The 22,373-nt window shown below is 52.9% G+C and overlaps 10 protein-coding genes across 10 annotated transcripts; 4 read left to right on the plus strand and 6 right to left on the minus strand.

Moving 5' to 3' along the window:
- Positions 1-3,056: 3,056 nt before the first annotated feature.
- On the plus strand, positions 3,057-4,932 carry Z520_09935 (uncharacterized protein; the record flags this gene model as incomplete). Its single annotated transcript, XM_016780429.1, has 4 exons — positions 3,057-3,298; positions 3,367-3,508; positions 3,586-3,966; positions 4,021-4,932. 4 exons carry the CDS (start codon positions 3,057-3,059, stop codon positions 4,930-4,932), a joined length of 1,677 nt encoding a protein of 558 aa, XP_016628348.1.
- A 673-nt stretch (positions 4,933-5,605) lies between these two features.
- Z520_09936 (superoxide dismutase [Cu-Zn]) lies at positions 5,606-6,424 on the minus strand (the record flags this gene model as incomplete). Its single annotated transcript, XM_016780430.1, has 4 exons — positions 5,606-5,725; positions 5,803-5,954; positions 6,046-6,225; positions 6,412-6,424. The coding sequence occupies 4 exons, from the start codon at positions 6,422-6,424 to the stop codon at positions 5,606-5,608; spliced, it is 465 nt and encodes a 154-aa protein (XP_016628349.1).
- A 1,448-nt stretch (positions 6,425-7,872) lies between these two features.
- Z520_09937 (uncharacterized protein) lies at positions 7,873-9,018 on the plus strand (the record flags this gene model as incomplete). Its single annotated transcript, XM_016780431.1, has 1 exon — positions 7,873-9,018. One exon carries the CDS (start codon positions 7,873-7,875, stop codon positions 9,016-9,018), a length of 1,146 nt encoding a protein of 381 aa, XP_016628350.1.
- Positions 9,019-9,325: 307 nt separating this feature from the next.
- Z520_09938 (uncharacterized protein) lies at positions 9,326-10,135 on the minus strand (the record flags this gene model as incomplete). Its single annotated transcript, XM_016780432.1, has 1 exon — positions 9,326-10,135. The coding sequence occupies one exon, from the start codon at positions 10,133-10,135 to the stop codon at positions 9,326-9,328; it is 810 nt and encodes a 269-aa protein (XP_016628351.1).
- A 2,241-nt stretch (positions 10,136-12,376) lies between these two features.
- Positions 12,377-13,704, minus strand: Z520_09939 (uncharacterized protein; the record flags this gene model as incomplete). The annotated part of the gene is made up of 2 exons (XM_016780433.1): positions 12,377-12,761; positions 12,818-13,704. The coding sequence occupies 2 exons, from the start codon at positions 13,702-13,704 to the stop codon at positions 12,377-12,379; spliced, it is 1,272 nt and encodes a 423-aa protein (XP_016628352.1).
- A 985-nt stretch (positions 13,705-14,689) lies between these two features.
- Z520_09940 (uncharacterized protein) lies at positions 14,690-16,060 on the plus strand (the record flags this gene model as incomplete). Its single annotated transcript, XM_016780434.1, has 1 exon — positions 14,690-16,060. One exon carries the CDS (start codon positions 14,690-14,692, stop codon positions 16,058-16,060), a length of 1,371 nt encoding a protein of 456 aa, XP_016628353.1.
- A 275-nt stretch (positions 16,061-16,335) lies between these two features.
- Z520_09941 (uncharacterized protein) lies at positions 16,336-16,892 on the minus strand (the record flags this gene model as incomplete). Its single annotated transcript, XM_016780435.1, has 2 exons — positions 16,336-16,473; positions 16,761-16,892. 2 exons carry the CDS (start codon positions 16,890-16,892, stop codon positions 16,336-16,338), a joined length of 270 nt encoding a protein of 89 aa, XP_016628354.1.
- A 648-nt stretch (positions 16,893-17,540) lies between these two features.
- On the plus strand, positions 17,541-18,848 carry Z520_09942 (uncharacterized protein; the record flags this gene model as incomplete). The annotated part of the gene is made up of 1 exon (XM_016780436.1): positions 17,541-18,848. One exon carries the CDS (start codon positions 17,541-17,543, stop codon positions 18,846-18,848), a length of 1,308 nt encoding a protein of 435 aa, XP_016628355.1.
- Positions 18,849-19,613: 765 nt separating this feature from the next.
- Z520_09943 (uncharacterized protein) lies at positions 19,614-20,843 on the minus strand (the record flags this gene model as incomplete). Its single annotated transcript, XM_016780437.1, has 1 exon — positions 19,614-20,843. One exon carries the CDS (start codon positions 20,841-20,843, stop codon positions 19,614-19,616), a length of 1,230 nt encoding a protein of 409 aa, XP_016628356.1.
- Positions 20,844-21,481: 638 nt separating this feature from the next.
- On the minus strand, positions 21,482-22,153 carry Z520_09944 (uncharacterized protein; the record flags this gene model as incomplete). Its single annotated transcript, XM_016780438.1, has 1 exon — positions 21,482-22,153. The coding sequence occupies one exon, from the start codon at positions 22,151-22,153 to the stop codon at positions 21,482-21,484; it is 672 nt and encodes a 223-aa protein (XP_016628357.1).
- Positions 22,154-22,373: the final 220 nt, after the last annotated feature.

A 22,373-nucleotide genomic window follows, 5' to 3' on the forward strand; every position in this document is an offset into this window, starting at 1 on the left:
GTAGTAACAAAGCAGCGAAAGAAGGAAATTGCAATCAAAGGAAAAGTCTAGATTCTCCCTTGATCCGTATGCTGGACCTCTTTCCGTACGGAAGTCGTCTAGATACATTTATCCACGCTGCCCCAGCATCCCGCTGACTCGAGTGCTCTGCATACCGCGTACATACATCATCCTTTTTTTTCAAATCCAATTCGCAGACCTCTTTTCCTACAGAGGTAAGTAATATAGAAATGTAGGTCGTCACCCCAGGAGGAGATGGGGACCGTGTGAAATCCAAGAATTTAAGAGTTTTACCACAGACACAGAGAGCAAGGGGGTTTGCTGTTTTCATTTGAGCCTTCAAATCTCCTACAGAGGTGGCTATTGGGTCTGTCTTATGCACAAGAGCAAACTCCGGCAAACGCGGAAACCGGGTAATATGCTTTGATCTGTCCCCTCTTCCCAGGACCGATGCGCAGAGCGTGTGTGATCCTGGTGTCCCCTGCAATAAACGCCGGTCCATGCTTATCAGCCGCATATACAGTGTGTGTGGCTGTTTGCGTTTTGCGCTGTTCCCGGCTTCGACGATCGTTTTGACAGCTGATTGCCCTTTCGGCTTCATGGGGCTTCTTGTCTCGTTCTGTCCCGGTTTTACTTCAAGAACATTTTCTCTGCTTCTTTCATCTTCACGGTGAATCATCTCTTGGATCGATCATCCGCCCTATTCATATTTAATGGTCCCAAGGGTGCTTCAGTCCGAGTAACGCAGGCCCGTCTTGCTTCGCTCGGTAGAACAGCTACAACATCACCCATCAGTCAGCTCGCAGGGCACTTGCAGAAGCTCGGCGGTAGTCCTTCTTTTTTTGGCGACGACTCACAAAGAACCACATTGCTGCGCCTAATCCTGTTGCGCAGAACCTGTAAAACGGTCGTGCGGGATTGATTTGACGGACGGGGTGGTTGCCTTGCCAGACGGGTTTGGCCATCGTAGATATGGATACGGCTGCCGGAATTCGCAGGAGAAGCTGAAAAGGGGGCCCTGAAGAGGAAATAAGAGGCAGAGGACTTCCTCAAACGAGATGGGTAGATGATGGAGCTGTTCAAGGCTCTGTGAAGAAGCGAACAATGAAGATGCAAGTCGGGTGGAAGCAGTGCTAGCGCTGCGCTGGCAGTGTCCGTGGTTCACCGTTGGTTCTGACAGACATGTCATTTGAAAATTGGGCGGATTGCGTGCACCAGGAAATGGACTACCCGATCTTGTGGTATTAAAGAGATGCTACTGTTGTTCTCAACTCAGTGCACCTCGGCTCTCTAGGACAGCAGGATGGCAGATTTCATATCAACCTTCTGGAAGTTCCATAAGGTGGGACCAAGATCCTCGAGTATCTAGCAACAATACAAATGGATCTAGGAGTTACTGTACGATTGCGAGCACATGTGTGTCAAAGGATGTTCGAGCCGACAACGCATCCACTAAACCCTGTACAATTGTCTCGGTCCGCCACGGGTGTTTCAAAATACGATTGTACGGCTAGCAAAGGGCTCGAAAACGAGGTCGCGGATCACTATTGCGGACGTAGGCAGCCTCGTCGGCTATCTTAGGGGTGGTGGATAGTCGGTCAACGCATTCCATAAACGGGTGTTGCTTACTTGACGCCTTACTTCAGCTGACAAGGGTGGATATTCGATCCAATTGGGAACGAGGGCTTTGTGCGCGTGGTCGGTGCGCGTTCGGTCGCAGCCCGTACTCGTAAAGTAGTTGTAGGCGTAACAAACAAGGCGTCAAGGGCGCCTGGAGAGACTGTCGCTGCGTCGAAGTCTCAGCAGGAGAAGGCGGCGGGGACCCGAGGCGGACGAGCTCTCGCACACCCTCATTGTAAGGTGGTCTGTGGAGATTGAAGCTTGATAAAGAACCCGGTCTGTACAAGAAGACGTGGGAGGTATTTTTGGGCATGCACATCGTAGCGTCGAAAGAGCCGAAGAGAGGAGCCACCAGCGTTACCAACGGCCATTAGAGCCCATCAGAGCCCATCGGCGCCCATCACAAAACAAGAGTCATCATCGTCATCATAATCATCAAAGTGCCCAGCAAGCGTCCTGGTGAAAACGCAAAGGGTCCGAATTAGAGTTGGCCGTTGTCACAAAGGAAAATGACTCGGATCAATGGTTTGGTCCCCATCTGAATGCCTCAGGTATGCAATAGTAGTGGGCTGTTGAAGCCCTGAAGCTCCAGCTTCTCGGCCGATGTATGCATCCGCAAGCCGTGACTCGGGACCATTTCGTGCCCTTCGTTCTCCGAGCCGCCGAGTAGCTGCACCCAACAGGCCAGGAGCAGCCGAAGGGCTATAGGCGAATCGGTTCTGGGGGTGGCAAAGGCTCTGGATGCTGCTTGGACGGCGCTTTGGACGGTGCATGGACGGTGCATGGACACTGTGCACAAGAGGAGAATAAGGTGATTGATGCAGGACACCAGGGACGCCAGGACGCTATGGGGAGCCAGGGCGCAGGCCGCAGGTTGCAAGCTTGTAAGGTTCAAGTTAATACCAGACGGCAATGCCGCAGTTGGCATGAGTGGCAGGATGATATCAGCGATTCCCAGCGATTCCTCTTGCAGCTCAATCAGATTTGTCCTTTGATGCGATCACCGCCGTCACCCACGGTCATCGTTTTCTCTAAACACCCCCTGCATTTCCCGTCCCCTGGGGCCCTGGGGCATTTTGGACATTCGTTCCGGCCAGCCCGTTCGGATGCTATTACTTGCTAAGATAATTTTATCATGGCCAACAAAAGGGTCCCTTGAGCAAATGGCTTCTCTTGAAATCTGTCGGCACGCCTAATATCACAACATCTTGTCCTGCGGTGTAGAGCCTGTCTAACTGCAACTTCATTCCATTCCTCCTATTATAATGAATTATTGATATCCGAACATCCCTGGTCCCTCTGTTAGAACCTGTCCAAGTCGCTACACACCTAGAAGTCCTCGTCATTTGGACCCTGTCCTCGGATCTCCAAGTCCTCGTTTACAGACTGACTACCGAGTATTTCTCGACTACTTCCCACCAACCCTCGACCCCGAGATGAGCAACCTCTACAGAACCCTGACCGGTCAATCGCAAAAGTCGGATCATTCTGTTGGCACACATGCACATCCGACCTTGACGAGAACAACCACCGCAGACCCTCTAACCGGCACCCTCAATCATTTAAACCCTATTCAAGAACAAAAGCTCCACGAGTTCAAGCAGCGCCTGCAAGAGGGGGGATGGTGGTCGCCCGATGGGGTCAATGGAAAGCCTACCCACGATGACGGAACTCTACTGTACGATCCCATTATCATTCATGTGCAACCGACGTGTTGGGCCCCCACTGACTTGTGCATCATTACAGCCGATACCTGCGCGCCCGGAAGTTCGACGTCCAAGGTGCAATCGGACAGTTCACAGAGACGGAGCAATGGCTCAAAGAGCAGCGGGTAGATGAGCTTTACAATAACTTTGATATTGAGGCGTATGAGAAGGCACGGATAGTGGTAAGTCAATAACGTTGGTGGCAACGGCAGCAGTGAGATCTATGACAGATATCTAACCTTTGGTTTCAAAATCTCAGTATCCCCAATGGACCGGTCACCGGGATAAACGAGGCATTCCCATCTACGTCTACGTGATCAAGGGTCTTGACGGCAAAAGCGTGCAGAAATACCAGAAAGACTCGCAGGCCTACAAGGACAGTCTTCCGAACCACAAGAATCTCGCTACACCCGCCAAACTCCTTCCTCTGTTCGCACTATATCAGAATCTGCTCAACTTCGTCCTACCCTTCGTTTCTACGCTCGAGAGACCGAATCCTGAAGTCCCCGTCACCAACTCCACCAACATTGTCGATATTTCGGGTGTGGGATTGACGCAGTTCTGGAACTTGAAGGCGCACATGCAGGATGCCTCTATTTTGGCGACGGCACACTACCCCGAGACCCTGGACAGAATATTTGTGAGCAAAACACCGATGTGAGTTCTGCAGCCAAGAGGAGCTAACTGTGATCAGATAATTGGCGCCCCTGCATTCTTTCCTACTGTCTGGGGTTGGATCAAGCGTTGGTTCGATCCCGTAACCGTCTCCAAGATCTTCATCCTCAGCAAAAATGACGTGAAACCTACCTTGTCCAAGTTTATGGACACAAAAGACTTTCCCAAACGTTACGGTGGTGATCTCAACTGGGATTGGGGTGATCTGCCACATCTGGACGACGAGACCCGTGCAGCTCTGGAGAGAGACGGGAACAAGGGCTGGGTAAGGGGACCCTGCCTTTGGCTCAACGGGCAGAGAGTACCCGTCGGATCTGAAAAGGGCAAACTCAGGCGGCCAAATGTAGACATTGAGACGATGAAACCAATTGTCTATGCTGCCGATTACACAGAATTCCCAGTCCACCCGGACAAAAAGGCATCTTCGGGTGGAAAAGCGCCTATGCCCAATGGAACCGCGTCGCCGCATCATCAAGCTGAAGAGACAGCCGTGGCAGCAACTGGAGGAGCTACAGCCGCAAATCTGATTGCAACTCAAACGAACTCAGACCAACAACCACAACCAGCACAGACAACAACACCGTCGACAGCTCCGCAATCACAATCCGAACCCACCTCACAACCGCTTCCTCATCCACCATCTCAACCCCAACCCGGCCCTGTTCCCGCTCACTCCGTCGCCATGACGACCGCCATCGAACAGAAACTGGCTCAGGAGTCAATTTCCACCATCCCGCCCACCGCCAACGGCCATATGAACGGCCACACCACGGCTCCAGGAGAAGGAAACCCCGAAGTGCTTGTGGCGAGTGACACGAGTAAAGGGCTGGCAATTGAGGCTGAGAAATTGAAGATTTCAGAGGCGGGAAAGAGGGACGGGGAGAGCGAGAGGCCCGTCATGGAGAGATTTGTGACCGCCACGGAGGTGTAATACAACTCCAGCACGATCTCGAGTCTTCGTCGAACGATGAGGATTGGAAAGCTTCGACGGGTCCCAAGTCCATAGGCGATGCCATTGGGTTGTGATCTGACTGAGCACACTAGATTCCAATACCTGGAAGCGGTTTCACAACTATTGCCTTGGGGGCATCATGGAACCCTGGTCTGCATTTGCGAGGGAGCGGCGTGGGTTTGCTTCATCTGTCCTTGTCATTGCGTTTTCGGATGTTTCTGGAGCTAGGTCGGTCATGCGATTGGGATGTCAATTGCCGTACGGAAAAAATACCCCTACAGAGTGAATAAATATATAATGACAACCTCGGACGGACGTGGTTGTTGGGTCGTGCGTGTTACAAGATCTGTGCTTTGTAGTTGGTGCTATCTACCGAGTATGTATGGATCCTTTACTGCGTACAAGAAGATAGCCGAAAAGCCACTTTTTAAATCTTCCGAGACACAACGAAGCATCCCATGTCATTCATTGTCAATCTTGTTCCGACTCCCGGTGTTCTTGCACATTCACATCATTCCGGTCGCCGAATTTCAATGTCTTCCAAGATTCCCTGCAGCAATTTTTTGATCTGGTCGGGAGGAGTCCGATGCTGGTTCCCATCGGGCATTGGTAACATGGTGCTCGAGGTCTTGGTGTCGTTTTATCGTGTCATTTATGCGGCAATGCCAATGACCCCGCAAGCAGGTCGAGGACCCGCGTTGCCAGTTTTCTTGCTCTCTTCATTCCCGCCCTTGCCGAGGTCATCGGTGCCCGCGTGGACGACGATGGTTCGCTGTCATACCATATTAGTCTCCTGGTCAAAAGCTCGCCAATGGTGTGCACAGGCTGCTTAATGATGGATGCACGTACGCCGAGAACGCTGTGCTCGCCAATCAGCTTGACGAAGCTGTCGCTGACGCTGCCCTTGGCGTTGCCCTGAGCATCAGTCTTGACGTTACCCAAATCACCAACGTGTCGTTCCTGGTCAGTTGGGCCGCCGTGGGTTTTGCCGTGTGGGTTGTCTGGGAAGCACATTCGACATCAGTATACCAATTCTTTGTTTTCAATCTTCCTCTTGGAGGGTCCTGGACCGCCATAGCATGGGGAACGTACAGTGAGGACCAGCGCTGGTGCAGCCGTTGGTGTTGTCACCGAATTGGTGCACGTGCATGCCACGCTCAGCGTTGGGGTCGTGGCCCTGGATGTCCCAGGTGATGGTGGTGGGAGACGACTCGGAGGTCTGCTCGAAGGTCACCTGGCCGGTGATCTTGGAGTCTCCACGGATGACAGCAACTAAGAAGACAAGATGTCAGTCACGGTTGATTCAATGGCGAGATGGGATGAGCTGGGCCGACTGCAGTCTCCAGGGAGATGAGATGAGTGCTGTAGCCGGACTGATTGATGCTGACGGAACAGGAATCCAATGGTCGGGACAACCCGTCTAACCCAGATCCGGGGGTAAATGGGGGATTGACTGACCTGCTTTGACCATTTTGGCGGTTTAGATTGTGATAGTACAGAGAGAAGCTGGATGTTACAGAAGGGTACCAAAGTGAAGCAAAAGATGATGACGAGCTCTGTAGAGAAGACAATGGAAGCCGGAAAGAGTTTTCACGACGAAGAGGGAACCTGGGAAGTAATCAAGAAGCCGATGGTGGAGTTAAGGAAGAACGAACCCTCCGCCTCTCCTAGTAACTCCTAGTAACCTGCGGGACACAAATGTACGATGAAGCAATTGAACCCTCGCAAGCCTGGGAATGAGGGGCTTGCAATGATCGCATATCGCCATCGCCCGTGAGGGGCAGTCAGTGCCAAGACTGCCAGGGTTCAACTTCCAGGTTAGTAGTGCAATGCAGCTGCCAGCAACTTGAAGCTCGGTGCTTGCCTCTTTCGGCCGACACGGAGAAAACTACCCCCGTTCCGGAACAGCTAGCCACTTACATAAACGAGGGGCAGCGGAAATGCACAGTATCCGCCCATATACCGAGTATCATACCGAGTAACAGTCACCTACCACTAAAGGCTACCTGTACGAGGTACTAGTACCTGGATACTCAGAACTTTGTGACATGTGGTCCACGCTCCCAGGATGTATGTGGCATGACACTTGCAGATCCATCCATAAAATCACAAAGCAATACATCATTGCTGCTCACACCATCAACACAAAGGCAAAGTCCATTTGCCCCTCTATCTTCTGTATGGTGACTATCTAGCGAGCCGACGTCAGATATAAATGGTACAGTCTGACATATTCGTAGTTAACGATGAGGAGGCCGCCATGTAAGAAATAGTTGATCTATTTGGTGATGAGGGATTCCGCTGTGCTTAAGAGTAGATGCAATACCCCTTATAAGTGATACAAACCCTATAACTAATGGCTAATCACTTCCATTTTACTTCCTAGTCGTACGCTCTTCTCATCAGACCTTTGCCACTTATTTCTGACGACAAGTCATCTTGCTAATTTCGTTGAGAGCGTTAATAGTAAAGGTTTGCGGCTGAAAGACTACCTATGAAAGACGGCGAGACAGATATCGAGTATAGGTTGTAGGAAATGGAAGGTTATTGACGCGAGGAGGGCGGGGTATAGTTTCCCGACAACGACTTTACAAAACAATACATCATTGCTACTCATACCTTCAACACAGCCACTGGCAAAGTCGTTTGCCCTCTATCTTCTGTACGGCGACTATTCAGCTAACGTTGAAGTGTGGCCTCGCTTCACTCTCGCATCACAGGCCTCGAAATCTGTCACCTATTTGTAAGCGATGTCGATGCCTTCACTGGCTTGACTCGTTTTGAATGCCCCTCCGCTCTTCTTTATCTATATTATATCAATGCTCACGGTATCTTGCCACCTCTCGTAACCTAAAACGACCTCATACCCGTAAGTTTCATCTTCGCTGGGCTTCTCTTACCGCGACGAATTATCCGGCCATGGACAAACCGCCGAGCATGGCATCCGACGACAAGGACAAATCCAACCTCCCCAAATTCCTCCAGGCCATGGAGTCCATCTATGGACCTTTGCCACAAGCGACAGACCAGAATCTCTCCGAATGGGTACCTCCGCCGGCCGCCGAGGGCCATCGAGGCCGCTATCTCTGGACAGATGGGTTCGCCGTCGTCAACTTCCTGACCCTGTATCAGCTCACGAAGGAGGACCGCTACCTCACTTTTGCCCAGAACCTCATCACCACCGTCCACAACATCCTGGGGTACACGCGCAACGGCAAATCTCGCCTGCCTGGCGCGACGGACCAGCACCCGCTGAAAGGTGGCCTCCGGATCGGCAAACACGACGAATCCGGCGACGATGGCGATGGCCAATACTTCCACTATCTCACCGTGTGGATGTTCGCCCTCAACCGCATGAGCCTGGTGAGTGGCAACAGATGGTACAACGACCAAGCCATCTCCATGGCACAGGCTATCCTGCCTCACTTCATGTCCAACACCGAGTCGCACCGGCCCCGCATGTTCTGGAAACTCAGTACGGATCTCTCGCGGCCCCTCGTCCTGTCCGAGGGCAACCTCGACCCCGTTGACGGCTATGTCACGTACAAGCTCCTGCAATCCGCGAATCCAGACGATCCAGAGATCCTGAGCGAGGAGGTGTCTCTCTTCAAGAAGATCGTCGACAAGAAGCTCCGAGACTACGCCTCGGCGGACACATTGGACCTGGGAATGACGCTGTGGACGGCGCACTGGTCGACGCCCGAGGAGGAGTGGGCCAAAAACCTGACGTCCCGCGCCATCGGCTGCGTCAAACAGCTCCTGGAGAACGACTACTTTGACCAGCCCGTGACCCAACGCCTTGCGTTCCGCGAATTCGGGACCGCGCTCGGTATCAAGGCCACGCTCTCCAGCAGGACCGACGAGGAGGGACTGTGCCGCGAGGACGAACTTGTCGACGCCGAGATTCGCACTCTCCCCAGCCTGATCTGTAGCACCTGGGAAGAAGCGGGCCTGGTGCCCGTGCCGACCAAGAAGATGCAAGGGCGCATGGCCGAGCTGATGCCCATCACGGCCGTCATGTACGCGTCTGCGCTGATTCCCGGGCTGATGTGTAAACAATCATGAAACTTGAGGCCTGTTGCCGGTGTCGACGAGTTCTGGAGAGACTGGATGGCTAGGCTTGTGCATTATTAATGGTAATCCTAATACATTGTCCCTTGTGACAGTGCTCTTTGTTCATACACCCGACTACCCTCTATTGATCAAACCAAGGAGTCAAATACAACAAAAATGGCCGAGTACCGAGACAACCCGAAGATACCGCGAAACCACCCTCCCACCCCTTTCCCTCTTCGCCTGTTTGTCCAATCCAAATAGTATCCACAAAAGAAAAGTTCAGCACCCTTACATTCTCCTGCGGCTCCAGCGTTCCTTACAATTGCATCGCCCTCACTACTCCGTACCCGCCGAGGACAGAGAAAGCGACTGGCACACAAATCCTGCTCATCCAGAGCTTCAACCCTAGACTAATCCTCCAGCTGACAACCTTCTCCATCTTGCCCCGGTCGTTGGTTCTCGGGACGCCGGCCTCAGGCTCCTTCTTGCTCAAGAACTCACATACCGGAGCCCAGCCCATGCCGGGTTCCCAAAGAAGGACCTCCCTACCTTTCTCCTGACACAGCTTCACCACCCATGCATTGTGCTTGTCGTACACATCTTTACTCCAGAAGTTGTCGGCGCCAAACTTCTCCCTGCAGAACCGTTGCCACTCGATCTCGCATTGATAGTGCCAGTAATCCGGGACGCTCCAGAAGCAAGCCACTCGATATTGCCAGCTCATGAATGGGGCGATGGTTGATTTCATGCTGGCTTCCCAGTCGTCTGCACCGCCCTTGCGGATGTTGAGGACCACTTTGGCGTCGGGATACATCTCAATCAGGTCTTCGATGAACAAATGACCGGGGAAATCTGCAGTTGCAGCGCACCCAGCGAAGAGCTTGTAGAGGATAGCCCGACGTTTTTGGGTGTCTTTTTCGCGGAGGGCGTCATAGAGAAGGCGCATGTTTGCGGGTGAAGAAAGGCAGCGGTTCATGTGCATGGTCGGTCCGACGTTGAGGAGGGTTTTGTTCTCGAGCATTTCTTTCAGGGTGGTGGTCGCGCAGCGAGGAAGGCCGGCACCAATGACCTGCATGGGTCCGCTGAAGGTAGTGGGAATCTGGGGCTTGGGTGCTGAGGGCGCCATGGTGCTTGACACGGCCTGGTGTACGGCTGCGGTGGAAACTTGCTTTGCCCAAGGCAGAGAGGTACGATAACTCTGTTGATGGAAATGGAACGACGAGGTTGATCAAGTTAACGCTTCTTCTGCTGTACAGCTCATGAGAGGCCTGGGATTTCTGGAGGATAGACTGAGTCGGTTAAGACATGGGGTATTTATATCAGCTCAACTTGCCCTCAGCGTCTTGAACTGAAGGGGATTACAGTGCCCTTTTCCCCCTTGGTCCCCTTGCAGCGCCGCTTCCAAACCACAAGGACTGGTAAACATATTGCCAAGCCAGGAATTGCTCCGCATTCGCTAGACTTGTTGGACAACCCCATTCAGCAAGGAGAGGGGGTTATCGAGTGTAAGACAGTGGAAGTGGCTGCCTGATGCTGATTCTGTTGTCCCCTGAGGACGCCACCATTGTCTGGTCGATGGCATGCAAAAGATTTTGGGTTGAGCCGGTTCTCGGTGCCCCGTAGTCCTCCAGCCGTTTACCTAGTCAATAATGGTGCGCTAACATACCTAGCGAGGTAGGTATGACCGACGAGGGATGTGCCGTGGGCCCGATAGGACAGCAACAAACAAATTTGACCGCATGCAGCCACGACTCCCACGGGATCGTTGCAAATGGGAGTCGAAAGCAGAGGATTCGGTGTTGTTCTAACCTCAATTGTTGGTGAATGACCCGTACCCTTCGTAGTGTGAAGAGCCAAACCCCGTTTGTTGGGACAAAGCGAGATTGAAGATTTGACTCGTTGAAGCTCGCGCTCAACAGGCCTCCCGAGTATTGGTGGATTTAATTGCAATGTGCTTTAGCGAATATTTTCAGCCCATCAGCAACATGGTGCGGGTTTCACAGCCGCTCTTTTCAGTGGCCGGCTGTCGGAAGACTCGAAGCTGTCTACCCTCCCACAGAGGTCATGGCGTCCCCTGACAGGGCATGGCAAAGCTGGAGAGCATGTGCTGGAAGCGTCTGAGAGGAGATCGAGGCGTATGCGGCTGAGACACTTGACGAACTTAATGGAGCGACTCTTTCGATCGCATGGTGTGCTCGGCGTGGCGTCCCGATCGAGATGCAGAGACAGATACTCTGCCACAGTCTTAGCGGATTCGTAGCAAAATATACAGAGTTATGCTTCTTGTTCGCTGAGCCCTATTCCCTACCGCAAGGACCATGACATTGGATCAAGCTTTTTCGCTCTTCTCACAGGCCCTGGCATACCGGCGATGTAGGTTTCGACCTTGACATGGGGGGGATAGTAGGTAGAGACTTTCGCTTCGCATGGAATCTTAACGGCAGGGACGGCAGAGCATGGTAAGGGACCAGGCCCGGGTGGTCAATCCTTTCAATCTCTCACGCATGGGGCTGCCGATTAGCAAGCAGGCGTTTAGTGGACGGGGTTCGCGCTGGAGACCCAGCAAGGCAGATTAGTTTGAGAACTTGCTTCAACAGAGGTAGGTCGAGTGCTGCAAGTGCGGAGACGAGTAGATACTAGTGCCCAGTACAAGCCCGTAGTAGTGGTTGTAACAAAGATGGTCGGATGTCGGTCCTCAGCCACCGGCCACCGGCCAACGGCCAAGCCCTTGGCATTCCCCAGGAGGCGCCGAGCCGACAGCCTACTAGGTACTACCAGGTAGGTAGGTAATGCCTGCGGTGATAAAGAACGAGACGCCATCTCTCTAGAACACTAGGTATGCCCGAGTACTCCATCCTCCGTACCCAGACATCAAATCTAATCTCCTGCTAGGATCCAGCCGCACGACCAGAGCCCCATGATCCTATCGACACTATTACTGTTTACGAACACGGCCGTCAGACTGAGTCCCTGAATCGGGGCATTCTGTCAGCAATATCGAGTACACGGCATCTAGGGGGGGTCCATAACATTTCCCAAAGAGTAGAAGAATGACCACGAGGGATCAGAAAGAGGTTCTTCAGCAACCAAGTACCTAGTGGTGCATACAGTGCCCATGTGCCCTTCTGTTCCTCCATAGTTACTGGCAGTTTCCTGGCCGCCCACTTTGGCCCACGTTAAAAACATCCCGTTCGCCCTTGGAAGCTATGGAAACCCAATACAACCAATTGTTCTATCATCCCTTGTCCAGTCCGTTCAGATTGCCAGCTTCCTTCGCCCCTGTCCCAAGGCCATTGCAAAGTGGTGGCGCGTGCTCATGGCCCGGCCTTTGTCCAACGCCATTTCCAGCCAAAGATGAAACCCAGAGTCATGTCAGCCTCCTAAAGATACCAAAAAACTTGACCACCACATTCACCACGAGTGCAGCTGCCGCCAGCACCACGTAAATCTGGCCAATTTCCATCCAGTTGGTGAGTGTCATTTCTGTTTCAATGAAGCCATCCTCGGACACTCCGTGCTTAGCATCTGCGGATTCGGCGTCCGATGGGAAGCGCCCGGTGTTGTACCATTCCTCCAGTATCTCATCCTTCTCTCGCCAGCGTTCGAGTAGCCAAAGCTCAAACTCTTTGGCATCAGAAAGAGGAATCGAAGACATTGCGAACCGACGCCAGTACATATTGACACTTTTCGGTGGCCGACCTTGCAAATATGTCGACCGAATTGTGAAAATATCTGGGGCAAAACCCCCTTTTCTGTGACCATGTCAGCTTTTCTACTGTCACACAGGCGGGGAGAGCCATGCACTGACGGTGAGCCTTCGTAAGCAATTGTGCAGTCGTAGACCCATTCGATGGTGCCTTGCAATTCCTGGAGACAGAACAAAAGACCAGTGCTCCGTGGCAGAAGCTGGTGCTTCATGTCAGGTATACCTTGCTTTTCAGCCCACTTTGCACTTCCCTTCTTCGTATTTTGAGAAAGATTGGTGCCTTCTGGAAAAATCAACAGCCACATGGGATCCAGTCCATCCGAGCCAGACATGGGGCCGCTGTGTCGGGTCTTGAGCTTTTGGAGCCGGTGCTTCAGGCGAGGCTTGTCCGAAATCCATTTGCGTGCCATGAAAATGAATCCGTAGAACATCATGCCAGGACCTAAGACAGGCACGTACTTCAAGGACTCTTTAAGAATGATGAAGATGTGCCCATGCATCCGACTAGTGTAGGCAATCCACCAGAGGTACAACCACTCGGTGTATACTTGATGATTGGCAATATACACCAGCCGTTCAGGGAATGCCGTCTCAAGCCTCCCAGCCGACGTTTTGCGGAATTGCCCTCGGAGATCTTTATCCCAACTCACGCGCACTTTGGTCGGGGCGAACCATCGTGTCCCTGCAATTACCATGATAGCAAACGATTGTTTTGTCAACGCCATGTATGCATAATAATAGTCTTTGTTTAACCAATAGAGCGGTGCCCCAAGAAATTGAGTGACATTGATGCAGACTGCACCACAATTGAACCAGGCCAGTAGCAGCAGTGCACGAAGTACTTGGCTCAGGACACTGTATTTGACTTCACCCGCTGGATGCGGTTTCTCACTGGCAGGAACGCTGCCATTGGGTAGACCAAGGCTCGACTCGACCGCGGGTGAGGATTGAGGAATGCGCTTTCGGAGGGAATGGTCTTCGGTCGCCATGGTCCGCCTGTGAGCAGGGAATGGACACGCAAGGCTGTGTTACGGCTATACTTCAACGACTGTTATTGAAGGGTTCGTCAGCATTGAGCAAAGCGAATGTGGACGATAGGCAACGGAAGCGCCATCGACACTGGCAAACGGGCAGCGATAGAAATACCCAAGAATGACCTTAGGGAACGGGTAGATTCATAGAGACTAGGGATGATGAAGCGTGGACAATCAAGAAGTCGGAAGCTGGAATTTATGAGTTTTGTGTGAATTTTGTGTCAAACGACAGTTCATCCAACAGGCAGACATTATTGGCGCTGATGACTCTGTCCGAAGTACCTAATAAAGGTTACTGATATGCAAGTTTTGGAATAGGCTGGAGTAAGGATCAGGTGCGGTGGGCATCCGCACTCCAGGATATTACTGAATGGGGGTGGGATGCCTACAAGCAGCAAGCTTAAGGGCCACCGAGGAAGGGAAGGCCCCTATTGGGATGACATTATTAGTGCCTATTTCCGGGTCTAGCGAGCCTAAAGGAAAGCCAATTGCCCCGTGAATCCTTCGCCCGGCAGCCCGGCAGGGGCCACCCAAGGGCGGCACCCAGTGGGTGCAGGCGGTGACAGCCAGGCGGTGACTAAGCGGTGGCATCCTATCACGTGATATAAATTTGATCACGTGCTTGGCATAAAGGACTACGTCAAACAACAGAACCGCTCATCACCAGCTGCCACTGTCTCTCCATTCTGATATACAACCTTACTCATTTTTGTGCATTCTTCATCTGGCTGATTAATGCCAACGTGTGCAATGGCCAGGCCGCTCAGCCAGGAGCCGCTCATTCTCGTTCTCTGACTTCGTATGCTATTCTTCGCGTCCCAAGACCTCATCTCGCGCCAGCCACGACAGTCCATGGCAGGATCAGACCACCTAGTTTTCTCCTTCAAAGCATCATCTGACCACCAAGTCTCGGGTACAAATAGACCCTATCATGGCGACAATGTCCTCTGCCAAGAGCTGTCTTGGTATCCTACGCCTCCTGGCCAGAACAAGGATTGCGACCATTTCCGGTTTCAACGACCCATACCGATTGAGGATGGCTTTGAATCCTATGCTATCATCAGCAGGGCGCACCCGCGCCTCTCACTCAAGTCTCTCCCAAGCAAACAGTCGCTCACTGAATGATCTCCCATCTCAGAGCAGATTCCGTCTCAAAGAGACCCCGGCGAGGGAACTTCTCTGTCTTGAATGGTCTAAACCACCCAGGAATTTTTTGTTGATCAAAAAGGACTGCTCAGATGCAACAACAGAGGCTCTCCTGGACTTTGTCAGACATGTTTCATCGACTTATCCAGATGTGAATATCGTGGTCGAGCCCCGAATCTCCGCTGAGATTGGGCAAGAGCTCCTAGGACGGCACTTTACTCTGCCGGATTCCGATCACTCGCCCCTGCAATATCAAGACAAGGTCGATCTTGTCGTCACCTTTGGTGGTGATGGGACCATCTTGCACGCAGCATCTCTGTTCGCCACCTCCTCCCATGTCCCACCCGTCCTGTCCTTCAGCATGGGGACTCTCGGGTTTCTGAGTGAATGGAAATTTTCCGAATACAAGCGGGCCATTCGCGAAGTATATATGTCGGGTGCTGCTTCTGAGCGACATGCCGTCATTGAAAGTGAAGCGTCGAAGGAATTTGAAGGTTCAAATGATTACACGGGCTGGTCGTCTGTCCGTGGTAAATCGATGGGGCCTGGAAGAGGTGCGAGAGTTTTGGTTCGACAACGTCTGAGAGTTGGCGTCTTCGATGCAAACGGCAACCGCCTCAGCAGCAATGGGGGTTTCTCGGACGACATGTATGCAATGAACGAGGTCATTATACACAGAGGTCGAGACCCTCATCTTGCCATCGTCAATGTTTACGTGGGCGGCAGATTTCTAACCGAGGCAGTCGCCGATGGCATGATTGTTTCCACACCTACTGGGAGCACAGCATACAGCCTCAGCAGTGGCGGGAGCATCGTTCATCCCCTTGTTCCCTCGTTATTGCTGACGCCAATCTGTCCGCGGAGTCTGAGTTTTCGCCCTCTGGTTCTGCCATCCACCACCCCCGTCACATTGAAACTGAGTGACAAGAACAGAGGCCGAGAGGTCGATGTCAGTATTGATGGCATGAGACGTACACAAGGCATCGGTGTCGGCACAGAAGTTCGAGTCTCCGCCGAGGAGATTAAAACCGACGCAGGCGCCTTTACCAGCGGCATTCCCTGCATAATGCGAACCATCAGTGCAGGTGCCGATGGGGATGATGGCTGGGTGGGCGGCTTGAATGGCCTTTTGAAGTTCAACTATCCATTTGGAGAAGAAAAATAAGCCCAAACAACAGCACCGTGGCTTTGGTGATTCTATGTTGTCAATAGCGCATGAGTCCAGTCACTCACCTCCGTACGGTCTTCGCTGTTCTGGATTCGGAACACATGCGATAAGGCTGTAGTGAGCAAGGAAGGCCCAGCGACAATGCCCTGTCCTTGCTCCGCCGTGCCTAGGTCATCGAAACTTAGAGCTTTGCGTTGAGAAGTCAGCCGGAATAGCGAATGCAGCAGAAGAACTGGCTGGACCCAGTTGCTGTATAAGGTGCTGCGAAAGACTCAAGCTGCGCTTCGCAAGGCCACTTTCTCAAGCATGAGCGAGGAACTTCGACCAGTGGCCAGAACCGATCTGAGTTCGATCAAACGAGCTTGCGCTTCACCAGGGGTCTCCTCGGCAATGACTACTGGTGACGCTGACTGCCCTACTCAGTCAGCATTCCAGCGAATAGCCCCCAGCGACTCAACTTGTCAGGGATCACTCGGTTCGGGGAAGGTGACATGAGGCTATTGAGGCTGCTCTATTTCTCAATTCTGCCCAAACAAGAACCTAATTGCGCTGAAGAGTATATCATATATATCGATTGAAGGCCTAATTCCTCTGAGGCGTATGGCCGGTCGAAGATACGATGACCCCAGCAATACCTGGTGCAGACTCCCCTGGCCCTTGGTCAATCGATGGGAATGACAGAATTGATGGGACGTACCTTTGTTCTGGTGAGACCTTTATGCCGGAGTGCCTTGTTCTCGAGGACAATGGGCTGGCCGTCCACAATGGGCTGGCCCTCCACAATGGGCTGGCCCTCCACAATGGGCTGGCCCTCCACAATTGGCTCCATTAGAGCCTCGTAAAGACAAAGAGGTGGAACTTTGGCAAGAAAGAAGTTAACCTATGCGTGGGTGGATCGGACGAAGGTAGAGGGATCGAGGTGTGAGCCTTCGCGGCACAACCTTTGATGAAAGGGTTTTGGGTGCGCAACGGCGGTCTTCGAAGAGGATTCAGCCTTCTCGGTTTTCTGAACCAACCCAAAGTGAAGCGAAGCTGGCACGACGAAATTCTTCGCAGTTTTGGGTCTGGCAGCAAAGTCGAAACAAAGGGTTCTCCAGGACTGCCTCTGCCGATTCCACAACTGCTTCGACTACTTCGACTGCCTTGCCTTTCTCACAAACGCGCTTCGAGTTCCGATTTGGACTTGCATCTCCACAATACCACAACATCAACATCAGTCTTCACCATCCACAACAGAAAAGGTCTACCTGGCACGATCCTCTGCCCTTCCAATCACTCCAGATCCTTGGGCTCCTGCCATCGACTCCTCTGCTGAACCACAGCCTGCGAGACATATCGGTTGCTGAACAGTGTGTTCGCCTGCCCGCCGTCCCCTTCCTGTGGTCCAAGTCCCTGCTCCTCCAAATTCCTGTCTGCCGCACCATTCACGTAGTTGAGACTGCGAGGGAAGCTCTCGAACTTCAAAAGAGAAGCAAACATGGCATCCCAAGTCGCTCAATCACAACTCTTAAAGGCTCTCAGTCTCAACGCGCCGGGTATCATCGCCCCTGATCCAGATTCCATCCCTACCGCCCTGCCGAACCCTCCACCGCAGCAGCCTTTCCCTGATTATATTCTCGGCTATGACCCAACCGCAGATGTCAAATTCGTGACTGAGGCAATCCCGTCACAGCCTACAAATGGTCAGCATTCAGCTCATCCATTCCACATGCTCTCCGAGGCGAATTTGCATCCACTACTATTTCAAATGGAACCATATCCGAGCATTTTGAATGGCGTTGCCGTTCCCCTGCTTGTGAACGAGGCCACCAATCAAGTCGAACGAGGTAACAGAGGAAGACAACTCAGGTACTTCAGCCACTTGCCAAGGTGGATAGCGCACAATGTATCTGGAATGCTTATGGAGTTATGGCTTCGTCTCGACCCACGAGTTGATACGAGCGATATCATAGCGCGTCTCTACCTGCCGGCTGGCATGAAATCGCCACAAGCCAACACATTCAATATGCGGCGTCTAAGATTTAGGGAATGTATCCAGGCTCCGCTGTTCACCTCGAGCCGCCAGCACCCCACTGCCATGGAAGTCGACCTGATTTCCAAGAGGACTCGCGAGCAATTGTTGCTCAACACATGCATGGTGGTCGACCTCCAGAACAGTCGCCTTCTCGCGCCTGTTCTCAACAACAACAAAGCCATCGTTGGTTACGTCGACAGCGGACTCCCAATCGATTACTTCTTGCGCGGGCATCCTACGCCCGTACCCATTCCATCCGACCACCAGATGTTGGTCCTCGAGCTCCGCAAGCGGATGCAAACTCTGGCGCTTAGGCGCGGGCTCGGCAACGGTCCAGAGGACTATCGCCGAGTCCCAAAATCCCTGCATCCGGCTTGGTGGCATAAAGGCGCAAAGAGAGATGCGATCATTTCGGACGTCGACAACAAGACGCACGACGAATGGATCTTGGAGAAGTTGGAGGAATACCCCGGGGTGACAAGATCCGGTGTCCAGCGCGCCAGGGCGCTGATGCCCCAACATTTGAGCGTCCCTCAGCCCCAAGTCCAACTTCAACTGCCTTTGTCGCCTCCCGCCGGCCACTTGGCCCAGCAAAGTCCGCCTACACCCATGTCACCCATAGACCCGCGGTTTGCAGGCACTGGGGCTGCTGCGTTATTAGTGGCGCCCGTGTCGCCGGAGCATCTCACCAACGCGGAGGGTGGCACCTCCTACTATGTGGAGGCCATCCACCGGCGTGAATATGCGGCGGCAGAGGCTGCCCGCTCTTAGCTTGAATAAGTGCTGAGGGCGAGGCTCTCGAGGGCGACCACCTCAGCCCAAGGGGGCCAGGTGACGAGATGGAAGGAGTGTTTCCCGCGGCGTGCTTGAGGGAGGTAATGAGAGAGCGTGGAAAGAGGAGGGACTGGAATTCGCAAAATAAGTATATGACTTGGGATGCAGGACAAGAGGGAGCCCACTTTCTAATGAAGAAGAGATGTATTGGAATAGAAATAGATGTCTTTCCGCAAAATTCCGTCTGTCCTGTTGCATATGGTGATTGTGTAGAACCTGAACGGAGGAGGTGTATTCACGCCAAGCAATCCCTGAAAATGCAGCCTTGTCTCTTCACGTGACGTTCGTCTTGGAATCAACTCGAGTCTGTTGTGTACGCAGGAAGTATATACCTAGGCACCTACCTAGGTAGGTGTGTAAAGACGGATGTCGGCAATATTTGTGGAAACATCGACTCAGAGACAATCACTGGGCCTCCACGGGGACTCTGCGAACCAGGATGAACGTCGACCGGGAGAATCGTCGCCAAGGCAGCGACAACACAGAAAGACTCGACTACTACAAATTCAACTCGAGAGCAAGATCCTAGGTAGCCATCGGCGTCAAGGAAATAGATGTGAAATCCATCCGGCCGCGTTCATGGGAGTTGAAACGAGCAATACAATATGAGAAATCAAAACATGTTCAAAAACACATTTCACGTGGTGATCTCCTTTCCACAGTCCCCAGTGCCTTTCTGCTCTCTGCTACGTACGTAGGGTTCTAGTCCAAAAAGATCAGATCCCCATCGTTGTTACTGATGCGCTCGTCAAGACGGACCCAGTCCCTATTCCACCTGCCGTCGCCGGTACCCAGTTCCGCTTCCAGCACCCTGCCGTTTTCAATCAGCCGGACATTGCGGGCGCTGGCGCCGAAGTTGCCCCCTCGATGCCACGCGAAATGGCCGTGCGAGTTGGTCAGGCAGTCGTTCAGCGAGATGGAGGAGAGTTTGTGCTCGCCGTGGACGTTGGCGCACGAGGCGATCAGGTCGTAGTCCCTGTCCAGCGTGATGCTGGTGGCTGAGGCGGAGAAGTTGCCGCGCATTGGCACCGGAGCAGGTGGGCCGTGATGGCCTCCGTGACCTTGTTGTTGCTGCTGCTGTTGTTGATGTTGGTGATGTTGATGCAGCCCGTACGCGGCGGCGCCTGCGCCTGCCACCCCCGCAGCGGCCAAGCCGTATTTCTTCTTTTTCTTCTTCTCGTCATCAGAAGAGCCGCTGCTCGATGACGACGAGCTGGAAGAGGAGTCCCGGCGGAGACCCGCTGGGCGTTGGAGTTTCTTCTTCTCCTTGTTGTGCTTTTTGAGCGCGTCCTCAGCCAGGGAGCCGGCGATGGCGCCTCCTACAGCGCCGAGAAAGCCGTGGTGCACTTTATGGCCGCCGTAGGCGCCCAGTGCGCCTCCAGCGACTGCGCCCATGAGGCCGCGATCCTGAGACGTCGGGTCATTGGGGTCAAGAGGCGCATCCGCACCGGGTTGCGGAGGGTAAGCCGCACCCATGTGAGATGGTGGCGGGCCTGGCGGCGGCGTGAAAGTCTCATACTGGCTCTGGACGGCAGGCGGGTGAGGGGAGTAGCCATCACGTTGAGTCTGATCGCCGTAGCCATACTCAGGGGGTTGAGTGGGGTAGTTGGATTGGCCATAAGAGTGGTCGGGTGGAGGGGAGGTATATTGATTTGACTGATCATATTGGTGTGATTGATGGGAATATTGGTCGTTCGGGTCTTGATAACCTCCGTGGGGGTGACTGTAGGGCTGCTGATAGTCCTGCGGTGGCGGCGGAGACGTGTAGTCATATGGTCTATTCTGGTCATAGCCTTGGTTGTACGACTGGTCACCGTAGCCATGAGGAGCCCCAGATGGAGGTTGCCATTGTTGATAACCTTGTTCACTTGTGTTGCCGTAGCCGTGCTGCTCAGGAGGATATTGATTGTTATACCAGTCTTGATTGGACATTGTGTTCCAATTCGGCAATCCTCCGGCAACGGAGCTCCTCTGATCTTTTAACCTCTTGAGATTGTAGATGCGGTGGGAGGTGGATGAGGTCAATGTGAGGTGTCGAGGCGCTTGAGGATTCGGATACTTATAGACTTTCGGGCAGAAGACGGGGACGATACAAGCCAGTGAGGTGTGTACTCGGTAGTAGCAGGCAGCCTTGTTTTGATGGCAGCTGAAGCCCAGCTGGTGGCCTTACAGCGAGGTGGAGAGACAGTTCGGTTAGAATTAAGATTGTGGCTGGAGGCGACGACACAGCCACCCAAAGTGATAGAGACACAAACGGCCATTGGGCGACGAGAGGCTAACGGTCACGAGCACAGCCACACAGCCACTCCCAGCACAAGCTAATGGGGGACAGACCGGGAGATTGATGAGGCTAGGCTAGATTTGTATCAATGACAAAGTCTATGAGAATAACAGAAGTTCCTGAGATACCTTCCGGGATCAAGCATGTCGTCGTACTCATATATGGCATGAGGACTCTCCCATCTAGTGTCCGAGCAGATCCACCGAAGCACCATTGAGATAGCCTTGTGCAGAATGCTGGGTCTGCTGTTGTGGAGAGACTGATCGCTTTCATTGCTGGCTGGTAACATTCAGTTCACCTTGAGTACATCTTCATTGGGCGGAATGTCCGACATGCCTTCCCCCTTGCCTTGGTTGACCGCTTCATCTCCATCCCTTCGTGCACTAGGAACCACGTTGCCTACGTGCCCTAGCTGGGTTTCGACCTTGACGCCTCCTCTTAACGTTTGCAGAACCACGCAGTACCTCTCACTCAGCTCGACCAGCTTGTCCACCTTTGACTTGTGCTCTTCGTCGACATCGACCCGCACGATGAGCCTGATCTTGGTAAATCCCACTGGCACAGCATTGCCCTCGGGATCTTTGATACCCATTGTCCCGCGAAAGTCCAGGTCTCCTTCTGCTGTGATTGTTCCATTATTGATGGGAATCCCTAGACTCGTGGCCACGGCGCGAACGGTGACACCAAAGCAAGCCACCAATGATTCGAGCAGCATGTCCCCCGAGCACAACTCACCGCAAGCATCGAACCCTTCTCCACCTGCGGCTCGATGGAGCCCGGCCACTTTCCGCGCAGCTGTGCTCGTTGAAAGGGAGCATGTGAGGCTGGATGAGGTAGGGTCGAGAGTGCCGCTGGAGGACAGGGTAACGAGAGCGGAAGAAGGGTCAGATCGGTACTTGTCTTTTAGAGGCTTCTGCTTTGAACGGAGAGTCTCAGCTGCTCTAGTTGCTGCGTCGGACATGATGAGAGAAGAAGCGGACGGAAGGACGGATGTTGAGACCACGACTCAAACTTTTCGAGTTGGACAATTGCAGACCTGAAGAATTGGGCAAGCAATAAAGTAATGGGAATTGTCAGTCCTTGCCACAAAGTCTAGACAATGTAGCTTGAGCGAAGACAAGAACAATACCACAAGAGATAGAAACCAAACTGCGGTGTTTGAACGGTCGAGCAGAATGGAT

The sequence above is a fragment of the Fonsecaea multimorphosa genome, assembly GCF_000836435.1.
Source record: "Fonsecaea multimorphosa CBS 102226 unplaced genomic scaffold supercont1.27, whole genome shotgun sequence".
In the NCBI taxonomy this organism is placed as follows: Eukaryota; Fungi; Ascomycota; class Eurotiomycetes; order Chaetothyriales; family Herpotrichiellaceae; genus Fonsecaea; species Fonsecaea multimorphosa.